Source organism: Mandrillus leucophaeus, unplaced genomic scaffold (genome assembly GCF_000951045.1).
Source record: "Mandrillus leucophaeus isolate KB7577 unplaced genomic scaffold, Mleu.le_1.0 Scaffold511, whole genome shotgun sequence".
Taxonomy (NCBI): Eukaryota; Metazoa; Chordata; class Mammalia; order Primates; family Cercopithecidae; genus Mandrillus; species Mandrillus leucophaeus.
In genome coordinates this window covers 1589328-1603835 of record NW_012105487.1, presented here as the reverse complement: position 1 = coordinate 1603835, position 14508 = coordinate 1589328, and the positions used below count along the sequence as shown (strand labels likewise).

General features: G+C 34.0%; 1 protein-coding gene across 1 annotated transcript in view; it reads left to right on the top strand.

The window, feature by feature from the left end:
* Positions 1-13330, top strand: part of LOC105551241 (glypican-5-like) — a 768847-nt gene extending 755517 nt beyond the window's left edge. Inside the window, exon 2 of the mRNA XM_011996406.1 lies at positions 12381-13330. Within this exon, the coding sequence (XP_011851796.1) occupies positions 12381-12538 (158 nt within the window). The 3' untranslated portion in view covers positions 12539-13330. The remainder of the gene's footprint in view (positions 1-12380) is intronic.
* Positions 13331-14508: the final 1178 nt, after the last annotated feature.

The following is a 14508-nucleotide window of genomic DNA, read 5'->3' as shown; positions in this document are numbered from 1 at the left end:
AAAGGACATCACGATAAAGTTTCAGAACACAACGTAAGAGATACTACATAAACTTAAGTCTTCTCATCTATAAACTTGCTACATCTCTCCATTTATTTAGATCTTCTTTTAAGACCACAGATAAGATTAGTTGTAAGGATCATGGTTCTCCTTTAGTTTTGGCTTTCAATTTTATTGTGTTGTGGTCAAGGGCTCTATGTTCTCTGTGTTAAAAGCATTTGCTAAGAGTTAATATTTACTTTGTGCCTTAATATATAGTCTCTTTTCTAAACATCTTATGTGAGCTTCAATTTATGTGCTATATCCACTAGTCATTACCCCACCTGTAATGATGGTATCTATGAAGATATACATATAATACATGTGTTATTCAATAAATATTCAACAAATATATAATTCAATAAATGTATATTATATTTAATAGTATATTGAACATACAGATATCCAATATCTATATAGAGAAAGAATATACATTTATTTAATATATATAGATTACCCCAACTGTAGTGATGGTATCTATGAATATACATATATATAGGTCAATATATATTAAATATGTATTTATTCATTTGTTAGATAAAGCTTTAATTTCAATCCAATGCAATAAGAAACAATCCTTTTTTTAAGAAGTTACAAACAACTAAAATACAATTACAAGTATCAGACAGATAAAAATATCAGCCATTTTACTGTTAAAACCCAGACTGGAAAATGTGATTACATACGATATGTAATGTTTCATCTAAGAATTATTATCAAGTCACAAGCATAGCTGAAAAATATCACTGATTTTCTCAAAAGGAATAGAGTCCGCCTCATTTACTCCATGGTAAAGCACAGGGAAGAATGTATCTTCACTGTAGTCTGGCAAATCCAAGAGAGGATGAGAAATCTAAAAGTTTAGCACATTTTGTTTTGTTTGTTTGTTTGGTTTTTGAGTTGAGTTCCTTGGAAATTCACGAAATTAGTACACTGCCAAATAAATAGTTTGCAAAATTTTTTCTATTCTGCAAGTTTTGTATTCACTTTATTATTTGTTTTGCTGTAGAGAAGCTTTTTAGTTTAAAAATTTTACATTTGTCTATTTTTATTTTTGTTGCCTATGCTTTTGAGATCTTAATCATGAATTCTTCGCTGAGATCAATGCCCAAATAAGTTTCCTTAGATTTTCTTCTAGTATTTTTGTGGTTACAGGTCTAATATTTAAATCTTTAAAAGAAAACATATAAATGCAAATGACTAATGGGCATATGTTGCTTCTATTTTAATTGTTTCTAACTTCAGAAGAAAAAGAATATTCCTAACTCTACTGGTTCCAAACACAGCCCTTATCAAACTGTAGATATCATCACTACAGTAAATGACTAGTATATATAGCATCAGGCTTCTCTGTTTGTTCATTTGTTTCTTCTTGACTTCTATTAGATTTCATTAATACTCTTTTCCTCAGTGGACTAGGAATGTATACATCCTATATTAATTATTTAAGTGGCAAGCTTTGAATTTTTAATATTTGATAAAATATATATTTGTGTGGATAAAACATAAGGTTAAGATTTCACACTTCTTCCTAATACAAACATGCTAGAATATTTAAACAATTATTTCCAAATGTTGTAATCACATTATGATTTGAACTCCCTAATATAACCATTGCTTTGTTTTTTCAGGTAACATTGATAGACAGTTACTTAGATGCTTGTCAGTTACCTTGATCACTATTACAACTTTCATACCCCTCTTTCATTCTAGGTTGAATTTCTTGCATTTTTAAGTGTGGTCTTAAATAATTTTTTAGAATTGGAAAAAAAAGTAAAGACCCAAATAAACACAATCAGAAATACAAAAGTGACATAAATGATCCCACAGACTACAAAAGATTCTCAAAGACTACTATGAACATTTCAGTCCCACAAACTAGAAAATCTTGAGGAAACGGATAAGTTCCTAGAAACACACTACCTCCCAAGATTGAATCAGGAAGAAAGTGAAATCCTGAACCGACCAGTAGCAAGTTCCAAAATTAAATCCGTAATAAATTTTTTACAAACCTATGAACCTAAAAAAAAGCCCTGCACCAGATGGATTCACAGCTGAATTCTACCAGATGTACAAAGAGAAGCTGGTACCAATTCCCCTGAAACTATTCCAAAAAAATAAAGAAGAAGGACTCCTTCCTAACTCATTCTATGAAGCCAATATCATTGTGATACCAAAACCTGGCAAAAACACAACAAAATAAGAAAACAACAGGCCAGTATCCCTGATGAACACAGATGCAAAAATCCTCAGCAAAACAGCAAACTGGATTCAGCAGCACAAAAAAATTTAACTCATCACAATCATATGGGTTTTACTCCTGGGATGCAAGGTTGGGTCAATATATGCAAATAAATAAAGGTGATTCACCACGTAAACAGATTTCTAATAAAAACACATAGTTATTTGAATAGGCACAGAAAAAGCTTTTGATAAAATCCAACATCTTTCATGATATAAACAGAGTAAGCATTGAAGGAAAATACCTCAAAAGAAGAGCCATCTATGACAAATACACAAGTAACATCCCATTGAATGGGCAAAAGCTAGAAGTATTTCCCTTAAGAAGTGAAACAAGACAAAACGTCTACCCTTTCCACTCCTATTCAATATAATATTGAAAGTCCTACTGAGAGGAAAGAGAAATAAAAGATATCCAAATAGAAAAGAGGAAGTCAAATTATCTCTCTTTGCTGACAATACAATTCTACGCCTAAAAAATTCTAAAGAATGCCAAAAGTCTCCTAAACCCGATAAGCAACTTCAGTAAAGTTTCAGGATACAAAATCAATGTGAGAAAAATCAGTATTATTACTATATACCAATAACGTTCGAGCTGAGAGCCAAATCAATAGCATAATCCCATTTGTAATAGCCTTAAAAAATAAAATACCTAGGAACACATCTAACCAAGAAGGTGAAAGATCTCTACAAGAAGAACTACAAAACACTTCTGAAAGAAATTGCAGATGACACAAAGGGGAAAACATTCCATACTCATGGATTAGAAGAATCAATATTGTTAAGTGGTCATACTGCCCAAAGCAATCTATAGATTCAATGCTACTCCTATCAAATGACCAGTGTCATTTTTCGCAGAATTAGGAAAAAAAAAAAAGTCAAAATTTATATGGAACAACAACAAAAAAAGCCTAAATAGCCAAAGCAATCCTAGGTGAAAAGAACAAAGCTGGAAGCATTACATTATCCAACTTCAAAGTATACAAGGCTACAGTAACAAAAACAGCATGGTACTGGTACAAAAACACAGACGAGTGGAACAGAATAGATGATTCAGAAATAAAGCAGCACACATAGAAAGAAATGATCTTTGACAAAGTTGACAAAAATAAGCAATGGGGAACAGACTCCCTATTCAATAAATGGTACTGGGAAAACTGGCTAACCATATACAGAAGAATTAAACTGAACTCCTACATGTCACCATATACAAAAATTAACTGAAAATGGATTGAAGACCTAAATGTAAGACCTCAAACTATAAAAATCCCAGAAGAAAACATAGGAAATACCCTTCTGGACTTCATCCTTGGCAAAAAATTTATGACCAAGTCCTTAAAAGCAACTGCAGCAGAAATAAAAGTTGACAAGTTGGACCTACTTAAACCAAAGAGCTTCTATACAGCAAAAGAAACTATTAACAAAGTAAACAGACACCTTACATACTGGGTAAAAATATCTGCAAACTATGCATCTGACAAAGGTCTACTATCCAGAGTCTCTAAGGAAGTTAAACAAAAGAAGCAAAACTCAAATAACCTCATCAAAAAGTGGGCAAAGTACATGAACAGACACTTCTCAAAAGAAAACACAGAAGCAACCAATAAACATATGAAAAAAATGCCTAACATCACTAATCATTAGAGAAATGCAAATCAAAACCACAATGAGACAGTATCTCACCCAGTCAGAATGGCTATTATTTAAAAAATAAAATAAAACAGATGCTGGCAAGCCTGGGAAGAAAAGGGAACACTTACACATTTCTGGCTGAAATGTAAATTAGTTCACCCACTGTGGAAAGCAGTTTGGAGATTTCTCAAAGAAGTAAAAACAGAACTACCATTCCACCCAGCAATCCCATTAGTGGTATATACTCAAAGGAAAAGAAATTGTTCTACCAAAAAGGCACATGCACTCATATGTGCATCACAGCACTATTCACAATAGCAAAGACCTAGAACCAACCTAGGTGTCCATCAATGGTGGACTGGATAAATAAAATGTGGTACATAGACACTGATATGATTTGGCCGTGTCCCTACCCAAATCTCACCTTGAATTGTAGTTCCCATAATTCCCTTGTGTCATGGGAGGGACCTGGTTGCAGGTAATTGAATCATGGGGACAGGTCTTTCCTGTGCTTTTCTGATAGTGAATAAGTCTCATGAGATCTGATGGTTTTATAAACGGCAATTCCCTTGCACACGCTTTCTTGCCTGCTGCCATCCCTTTGCTCTTCCTTCGTCTTCTGCCATGATGGTGAGGCCTCCCCAGCTATGTGGAACTGTGAGTCAATTAAAACTCTTTCCTTCATAAATTACCCAGTCTCAGGTATGTCTTTCCTAGTAGCATGAGAACAGACTAATACAGACACCATGTAGCTATAAAAAAATGACATTGTGTCCTTTGCAGCAACATGGATGCAGCTGGAGACCACTATCCTTGGCGAATCAATGCAGAAACAGAAAACCAAACATCACATGTTCTCACTTAACAGTGAGAATTAAATCTTGCGTACACACAGATATAGACAAGAACAACAGACAATGGGGACTCCAAGAAGAAGGTGGGCAGGAGGAGGGCAAGGGCTGAAAAAATTCCTATTGGGTACAATGTTCACTGTCTGGGTGATGGGATCAACAGAAGTCCAAGCCTCAATATCACATAATATACCCTTGTTACGAACCTGCACAAGTACCCCATGAAACTAAGATAAAAAAAAATGGAAATTAAAACAAAAAAAATTGGTCAGGGAATGGTTAGAAACACTCACTCTTTCTTGAAAGTACTCATTTCTTCTACATCATTTAACTCTGTATAGAATTCTATATAGATAATTACTTTCTTTCATGTTTAAAATAAATTATTCTGACCTGGTATATGGCTCATACCTATAATCCCAACACTTTGGGAAACCAAGGCAGGGGTATCACTTGAGTCCAGGAGTTCAAGACCAGCCTGGACAGCAAAGCAAAACCCCCATCTCTACAAAAATAAAAAATAAAAATTATCTAGGCATGGTGACATGTGCCTGTAGCCCCAGCCTCTTGAGAGGCTGAGGCAAGAGGATTGCTTGAGCCTAGGAGTTCTAGGCTGCAGTGAGCTATGATGGTATCGCTGCACTCCAGCATGGGCAACAGAACAAGACTCTATCTCTAAAAATAATAAGAAAAATAATAATAGAACAAATTATTCTACTTATTTTAGCCTCTGTTATTGTTTCTTTAAAATTAATCTAATGTTTTGTTCTGTTAACAGCCACCTGTTTTTTTTTTTCTGGTCATTTAAAAAAATTTATCTTTGGTACTGTAGAATATCACTACCATGTGTCGAGACATAGATATGATTTTTAAATTATTTTAATGTTTAATAGCACTTTATGTCCATATTATCACTAACCTAAACAAGATGTAACATTTTCTAATTTCATTAACTCATAGTTTTTCAGCCTTATACTTTTTAAAAATAATTTTCTGAATCATTAGTAATAATTATTCCAGATTACCTGTAAATTCTTATGACTAAGAACCAGTATATAACTGAATACTGTGGTACATTTAATAGATATACTTTTAATACTTAGCTTTAATTACCAATTATGCAAAAATGACCTTTTAAATTTTCTATTTGCATATTCGTTCTAGAAGAAATTTCACAAGTATGATAAAAACCACAACATCAGTATTGCTACAAAATCGCTTAAAATTGTATGTTCTTTCAAAATAAGATGTGTGTTCTTTTGCTAACACCTTCAAAAATCAATAAAGCAAACTTAAAAGTAACTGGATGATCATTATTAGATGAAACATAGCATCAGGAACTGTCAAAAGATCTAAACAGTATTCCCTTCATGTATAAACTTCAATCCAGAAAAAAAAATCTATTTATTATTCATTATTAGAGAGCTGCTAATAATTTGATAGATTGACAAATAATTTTCCTTGCTATTACGCAGAGCTATAATTTCACAATAAATTATACTATTTTACCTTAATTTTTGGTTTACAGTCAGAATCCCTCATTACTTTATTTCATTCATTGTTTCCCTTATTAACAATTTGGATAACTCCATTATTTTTACATAATTTGTCAAAAAAGGAAGGCTACTATTGCTATAAAACATTAAGACCAAAAAGAGGAACTATATCTCAAAACTCTGTTTCATAAGGAATAGAAAAGGCTTTCATGAAGACAGCTGCATTGCACTTCAGTTACGAGTTTTGATGAGGCTATAGGGCTACCAGGAACCTTGTATCTTTAGCCATACCGTCATCTTCTTTGGTTCTCAGGTTATACGGAAGCCCTAGGTTTTGGAAAATAACTCATCGTTTTAAAAGGTATATCCTTGGCTCAAGTGACCCAACATACTGGATGCACCCGCCAATCATATTTACTAGGAGACATGATCTGACTGAATTAGCTCCTCATACTTTTTTTAAAAAATGGCAAATAGTTATGCTTAGCCATCTCAAATTTTTTAGAATCATTAATGTCCAGCCAAAATACATGTGGCTAATGTTAGCATAAATGACAAGAATTAGTCTAGTAACTAGCAACCAAAATTAACAGTTTATATTTAACATAATAAGATTCATAGCAATTTTATTCAGAAAATATTTGTCATCAGTTTCCTCATAATGAATCTTTTCCATGATATTTACCACTCGTCTTATTACATGTAAAATTTTAATTCACATCTAATTCTAATCCTTTATTTTACAGTCTGAATTGCTGCAATATAATTTTTGTTTTTATATTAAAAGAACTAAGTTAGAGTAACATATTTGTAATTTTATGCCCTGGATTAAATTCATCAACATTCATTTGCCTAATTATTGCTAAATGCTTGCTAGGTCAATACAGAAATTAATGAGAGAGTCTCTACTCTCAAGGAAACACAGCAATAGACTATTAGAGTAAAAAGAACATTAAAGAGCATGAGACTATATATACACATGTATTTTATTTAAAATTATATACATTAAGTGCTATCAAAATACATTTTTCTGTATTAATAAATATTTACTCCCTAAAGAGTTTTAAATAAATGAATGCACCTTAATTTTCCTAACCCAATTCCCTACCAATTGGCACTTAATTTGCTTAGGATTTTCATTAACAATGCACAGATTAACATTTTGTGAATAAATATGTGCACACGTCCATTATTCCCACAGAATTGCTTCATAAAAGTGTAATTATTTGGTCTAAGCAAATGAACATTTTAAACACTTGTAATATATTTTAGCAAATTCTCTGGTGAAGGGCTGTACCCTTGCCCAACTGGTTACACTCTCCTCTCTGTCTTGCTTTTAACGCCTGGACAACAGATAATTGACACTTCGTTGTGTGTATGATAGTATTTATTTGTTGTCCAGTGAAGAAGACTTTACCCTTTCCTTATAATTGTAAATATCCATTTCTGGTCTTTCACTGTTTCTCTACAGGAACATTTATAGTTTTCACATGGATTGTAAGAACTATTTTTACGTTCAAGACATGATCTTTTTGCTGCAATCTATAATGCAAAATTTTCTCCATTTTTCTGTGTGGATCCTCAATTGTGTTGTGGTTTTTTTCTGTTGTACCAAAGGTTCCTGTTTTGTGTGTGATGTCAAAACTATTAATTTTCTCTTTATAGATTCTGACTTAAAATATGTAGGCTTTACCCACCTGTATATAAATAAAAATATAGAGCTATATATTTTGTTTACTTATTCATTATTTTTACTTACATTTTGGTCCCACAGACATTTACTTTAGACAATGCTTTGGGATACAATTCTAGCTAATTTTTTTAAAATATTGATTTAATAATTTAGCCAGCAAGATATTTTGATTAACTCTACTCTCTTACTGAAAATGCTCTCATTTGAAAGTTCCAAGAAACGTGGGTCATAGCTAAAGTCAACCAGCTAGACTGTGGCAAAGCCGGAATTTGACCTCAAGTTCAATGCTTTGAAAGTGTAGTGGCAAACAGTATGGCTCTGGAATTGATGAGGACCACATCTGAACGGGGCACAATTGGAATTCTGCCACAGCTATGTTACCTTGAGTAAATTACTTCCTCCACCCTGTTCTTAATATTGAGAATAAAGGGAAGTAATTCTATCAAACTTCCTAATCTTTAGAATAAGGGAAAATAATATCAACCTTATCCTGTTCTTGTGTAAATGAGTCATTATTCAATTTATTCATTCAACAATATTCATAAAAAGTGTTCTATGTAATAGGTCTTTTTTGAGGTGTCATGACTATAGCTGCCTTAAAAATGGATATTTTCTAGAAATAAATTACTTTGACTTCATGATAAACAGTGTTGAATTCAAATAATGATCTAGAGGATCTGGAGTCCTGCTCCCAGCATTCCATCTGTCCCGCACTCTCACCATTGGAATGGTGAAAAAGACACCTGCTGGAGATACATATATGTGTGTGTTTGTGTGTGTGTATGTGTGTGTGTGTGTGGTTTTTTTGACTCATCTAAGTGTGCAGGAAAAGGCTGTGAGTACATACTGTATATTCACTCTCCAGCACAATACCTGACACAGAGCTGGCAGTGAACAGATTTTATAAATGAATGAGCAAATTAACAATGTATACATTCTTGTCCATGCAATTTTATTAAAAATAGAACACACTGTTTCTAAACATACTCGTCTTTCCTTAGTGAAACTAAGAGAATGTTTAAAATACGTAGACAGATGAAATAGAGATAGAGGAAAATACCTACACTCTCCTACCTCTGTGTAAATCACAAAAAGAAGGTGCTGTCCTCTCAGATTCATCAGGCCATTCTGATTCGCCATCATTAACTTGCCCACATGGATTCTACCTCTGAATACGTTGGGTTACTTGATTAATACCCCAAAGTGGCACCTACTCAGCCATCCCAGATGACAAGCAAGGAGAGAAAACACTCCTAATGCACTTTGTAGGCAACGTAATTTATCTTTTTTGTTCTCAATTTAAGTATTGACTTGTTGGTGCCAAGCAATGTGCTTGGAATCAGGGAGGCAGGTGATCAGAGCATAGACTGGGTCTAGACTTCTGGATTTGATCTTGGCTCCACTGCTTGTGGTCACTTAACTTTCTAGTGCCCCAGTTTTCTCATCTATAAACACAGGTAATAATATCAGTGCCTATTTTATGCGACTGTTGTGAAAATTAAATGACTTAATATTTGTGAAGTATTTGGAACTGTACCTAACACCACAGCAAGTGCTCTGTAGATAATATCTATAAATTAATCCACTTTACCACTTCCTTAGCAGAGCACTCCCTGACCAAGTTACATCCCTTTACCTTCTTTCTTTTTTTTTTTTTTTTTTTTTTTTTTTTGAGATGGAGTTTCGCTCTTGTTCCCCAGGCTGGAGTGCAATGGCACAATCTCGGCTCACCGCAACCTCTGCCTCCTGGGTTCAAGTGATTCTCCTGCCTCAGCTTCCCAAGTAGCTGGGATTGCAGGCATGTGCCACCACGCCTGGCTAATTTTATATTTTTAGTAGAGACGCTGTTTCTCCATGTTGATCAGACTGGTCTTATACTCCCAGCCTCAGGTGATCCGCCCGCCTCAGCCTCCCAAAGTGCTGAGATTACAGGTGTGAGCCACTGCTCCCAGCCTACCATATTTCATAGCACCAATCACCAGGCCTGTACCTGTGTATTAACATTACCTTTATTTTTTAATAACACGATTTCCTTTCCCCATCAGACTATAAACCACCAAGAGCAAAACTATGAATTTATTGACACCTTTGTGTTGCTATTATGCATATAAGAGTATTCAAAAATTACTTTGTTTTTCTTTAAAGTATTAATACAATAAATCTCAAAACTAATTTTTTCTTTTATAGGTCTTTATAAGACTTGGTATAATTTATAAGCTTGGTTAATTAAATTTCTTTATGAAAATAATCATTGCATCAAATAATCATGGAGCTAGACTTTTTGGCATGCTAATGTCTTTTTACAGATGACAAGGTTGTGATTTGATCCATAACTACAGCTATGACTGCCAGGCTCCTGAAAAGATCTTGAATTCTTTTCATATACTTATTACTCAAAGGCCATATTCCTTAGAACTGTTACATTTATTAGTAACACCTCAATGTAAGATGGTAAAATAGCATCTGATTGAAGGCAGAAAAGCTCTCCTGCCATTGTCTGGCTTGCAGGCATAAGATTTAACATCTTTCTACTTACATATTTTCACCCATGATGGCATCCGCTAAACCTGAATCAGTGTCTGGCTCATGAATGAATGAAATATAAGCTCAGAATGGCATAAGAAAACCTTTTTCATGGATCCAATCCAAACACAAATTCACAATGCTTAAAAATGAAAAGTAAATCCTGTAAAGCTCAAATTTATGTAGTTATCTTAGAATAAAATATATTTTTAATTGCCTGGAGTCCTCAAAGCTTCTTGTTAAGCTTAACAAAAGGTATAAAGCCATGACTAAAATATTCGCACTCCACTCTAGTCCCTATTTAAAAAAAAAACAGGGAATCACTAGTTTATTCATCTTGCCTAATGACACAGAAGGGCAAAACAAGCACCCAAACAATGAATAATAATGTAAGAGCTCAGACTGTAAAATCAATATGTCAGATCAGCAGAGCTTTGCTTCGTTTTAATGCTCTCATCTCTGAATGCAGCAGAGCTTAGCTTCTGAATTATATATATGTATTGGGCTAATTACATAAATATTGACTTTTCCTTATATGAAGTTTATTTTTTCAATCTCTCTGTAATTACCATGTCAATATTTGTGGCTGTAGTAACAATGAATTTAAATCTGTTAATTGTGACCGATAGTGGCATGCCATGAGATAATTCAGTCAGTCTCAGAATGCTGATGGCACTAGATAATAAGTGATGAATCAGTAATTCTCTAAGTATATCATACTAAGGTAAACATCTTTTAAAAGCAATTATTTCAACCCAGTTAATTTAGGGGTTAGTCTTTTTCTCAACTTGTCAGGTTTCATAACGTACAGAAGTAATAACCAGAATGCGATTGCATCTTGGTCTATGACTTTGCCTGCATTTTTTTTAAATGAAACACTTTATCCCTAACTTCATTCTCCAGTCCACCCATTAACAAATTCTTTGATCTTTTGATAGATATCTACACCTCCATCCTCACAGTTGTGTGTGTGTATGAAAGATAAAATTTAACATTTGTTGCTATTATTCTTTGCTATTTTCTATTTCCATAAAGGTACTATCCCTGATCTCACTTACATGTGGAATCTAAAATAGCTGAAGTCATAAAAGGGGAAAGTAGAAGGGTGGCTGCCAGGGGATGGGTGTGGGGAAGGGAGGGGGGATGGTGGGTGGAGGGTACAAAGTTTAGTTAGACAGGAGGAAGAAATGTTTTAGACCATTGCGCAGCATGGTGACTATCATTCATAATGTATTGTATATTTCCAAATTGCTAAGAAGGTACATTTCAAATGTTCTCTCCACAAGAAAAATGCTAAGGATGTGAGGTGATGGATACGCTAGCCAGCTTGATTTTATCATTCCTCCTGGTATACATGTCAAAATATCACATTGTACCCCAGCAGTATAGATAAAATTTGTCAAGTAAAAATAAAATAAATTTTAAAGAGATCTTAGGCCTACTTTATTCTAATGTAAAATATGATCTGTATAAATTCTACTTTTAAAAAATGTTTTATTCAATTATATTCCCTCACCTGATTTTATTTTCACAGGAAAAGTTTTCAGTTACTGAAGTCGATACATCTCTGAAACAAGAACTATCCCATACCTCAGGATATATTAATTAATTAAATGTCTTTACTTTCTTACCAGTGGCACAGAAATGTTCCAAAAATTTTAAAAAGCTAAAAATATTTTCACTTTGCTCTTATAATATTTCTGAGAATTTTCACCCAAGAGCTTGAACTCTCCAATTTAAGTAGGATGGGAATACCTGTATCATATTAATCATTTAGAGTTAGGCGAACACAGAGAATGCTACCCAAAAACCAAGCTGTCCACACTTTGAGTTTAAGAGTTGTTCTAGACGTATTATGGGGAAGTGGTCATGCATCATCCTGTGCTTTCTTATTTGCCTCTACAGGGATGCCAGATGATATGAACTTCAGTGATGTAAAGCAAATCCATCAAACAGACACTGGCAGTACTTTAGACACAACGGGAGCAGGATGTGCAGCGGCGACTGAATCTATGACATTCACTCTGATAGGTGTGGTGATGTTACTTCCTGGGATTTGGTAACTGAACTCGTCTGTCCTGACATACCTTACTGAAGTCTCGATTTCTTCTCTCTCTGCATATGCCAGGAATAAGAGATCCTTTTTCAATGTAACAATTATATTTATGAAAAGATATGTCACATTAACTTCTCAGAAGCCAAGCTGAAATAGTCATAAAGTCCCTAAAACTCAACGTTTAAATGACACACTTTAAAAGTATGTCTTTTTTGAATCTAACTGAAAACCTTCTTAACTTCTAATATATTAAATCTGAAGATGTGAAGGACACAGAAGTGACTTTGAATAAGAAGCATTTAGTGTATCTGTAATTTTATTATCAATTCCAAGCCCCTTCCTTTCTAAATTAAAAATGTTCTCATTTGAAAGTGTATTTGCCAGACAATGAAAACCGTATGCAGTATTTCTTAAAGTACTGAAATTAGAACATCATGAAATCAATCAAAGCATACAATGGCAAGTAGTATGCATGCATATTCAAGAGACTCTTCCATTTTTGCAAGCTGTAGAAGGAAACGTCTGAATGTCTCTAAGTTATGGGGTAGATTCTTGAGAAGCGTTTCACATAATTTCACTGAAGAACCTTGATAATTTTGACCCACTGTAACTTAGCCACTGATGAACCTTAAAGCTCAGTATTTTAGTGACGTCTGATTTGTATTCCATTATATTCAAAATGCATCTTTGGTATTGTGCCTCTGCTCCCGCCTCTCTCTTTGCCTCATAGATTTAGCTATGTTGGGAAGCACATGCCTGCTCTAGGAATATCTCCAATAAAGCTGTTAATTATTTGGTGAAAAATTTTGAAGAATATTTGTCATTTTCTTCTGGCAAAAATGATATTTTCACCCATTTTCAAAATATGATGTACTACCTTCTTTTTAAAGCCTGATGTTGAACAATTGGCTACCTATGCATTTCTAAGGTTCCTATGAATATCTGCAGACATGTACAGCAAATATGATATGCAATGCTTTAGATTTTTTCCTATTTGCTCATTAATGGAGCTGCAAACCAACAGTCCTTAATTTCTCAGTTGGGATAAGTTGCCCCAGTAGATGCTAATAGGATATGTCTATGGCTATACTTGAGGAAAAGAGAAGTTAGTTTTTATTAATAAGTATCATATCCAGTCAACATAGAAAAGATAATTAATACAGTCACAGAATAGAAAAGGGAATTGCTGACCTCAAATTAAAAAACAAACAAATTTGAAATGCCTTCTGACAAAGAGGTAAACAAGACACAGCCAACTGCAAACATTAATGAGGTAAAATCCATTTCTGCCAATCAGGAAACAACATACCATCAAACCTTGTTCTCTCTTAAGTTCTCAGTTAACAAAATGATCTAAGGATGGTTCGTTTAAATCACAACATTTTTAAGCTGCCCAATCACGTTTTACTCTCCGTTCAAACATGCCTCACAACCAGAAGTGTTAATTCTACCTATCAGTTCTGGATGCCATTTTCCTAGGCTTCCATTCCACACCTAACATTCCCTGATCCATTCGGTTAATAACTCATTTGCACTCACCATGACACACTCCACAAATTACAAACTTAAACCTATTTTGAAAACTTTTTACTTCAACCTCAGCTCTTCATTTACATCAGTCTTGGGAAAAAGGGATACTAAGGCACTCATTTGCTGCCCTCCAGCCCAAGTCATGATTGGCTTGCTACAGCAAAATTTCAGACCCAACTTAAGCGAAATTTAACTCTTAAGACAAACCAACTGAAGAGCATGCTTTAGCATTCTAAGATATATGGATAAAATTAACTGACAGAAGATAATTTCAGATATGGCAAGAAATGAACAAAAGCAGAGCGGTGAAGTCAACAGAAGAAATGATTTAAAAAAAAAAAACTAAGTTTTACATGCTCAGATGGGTGTTGTTTATCTGCAGGTGGGCACTTTGGGGACAATAATGGTGCTGCTAGAACACTACTTCAAACACTGAGGGGTTTTCAG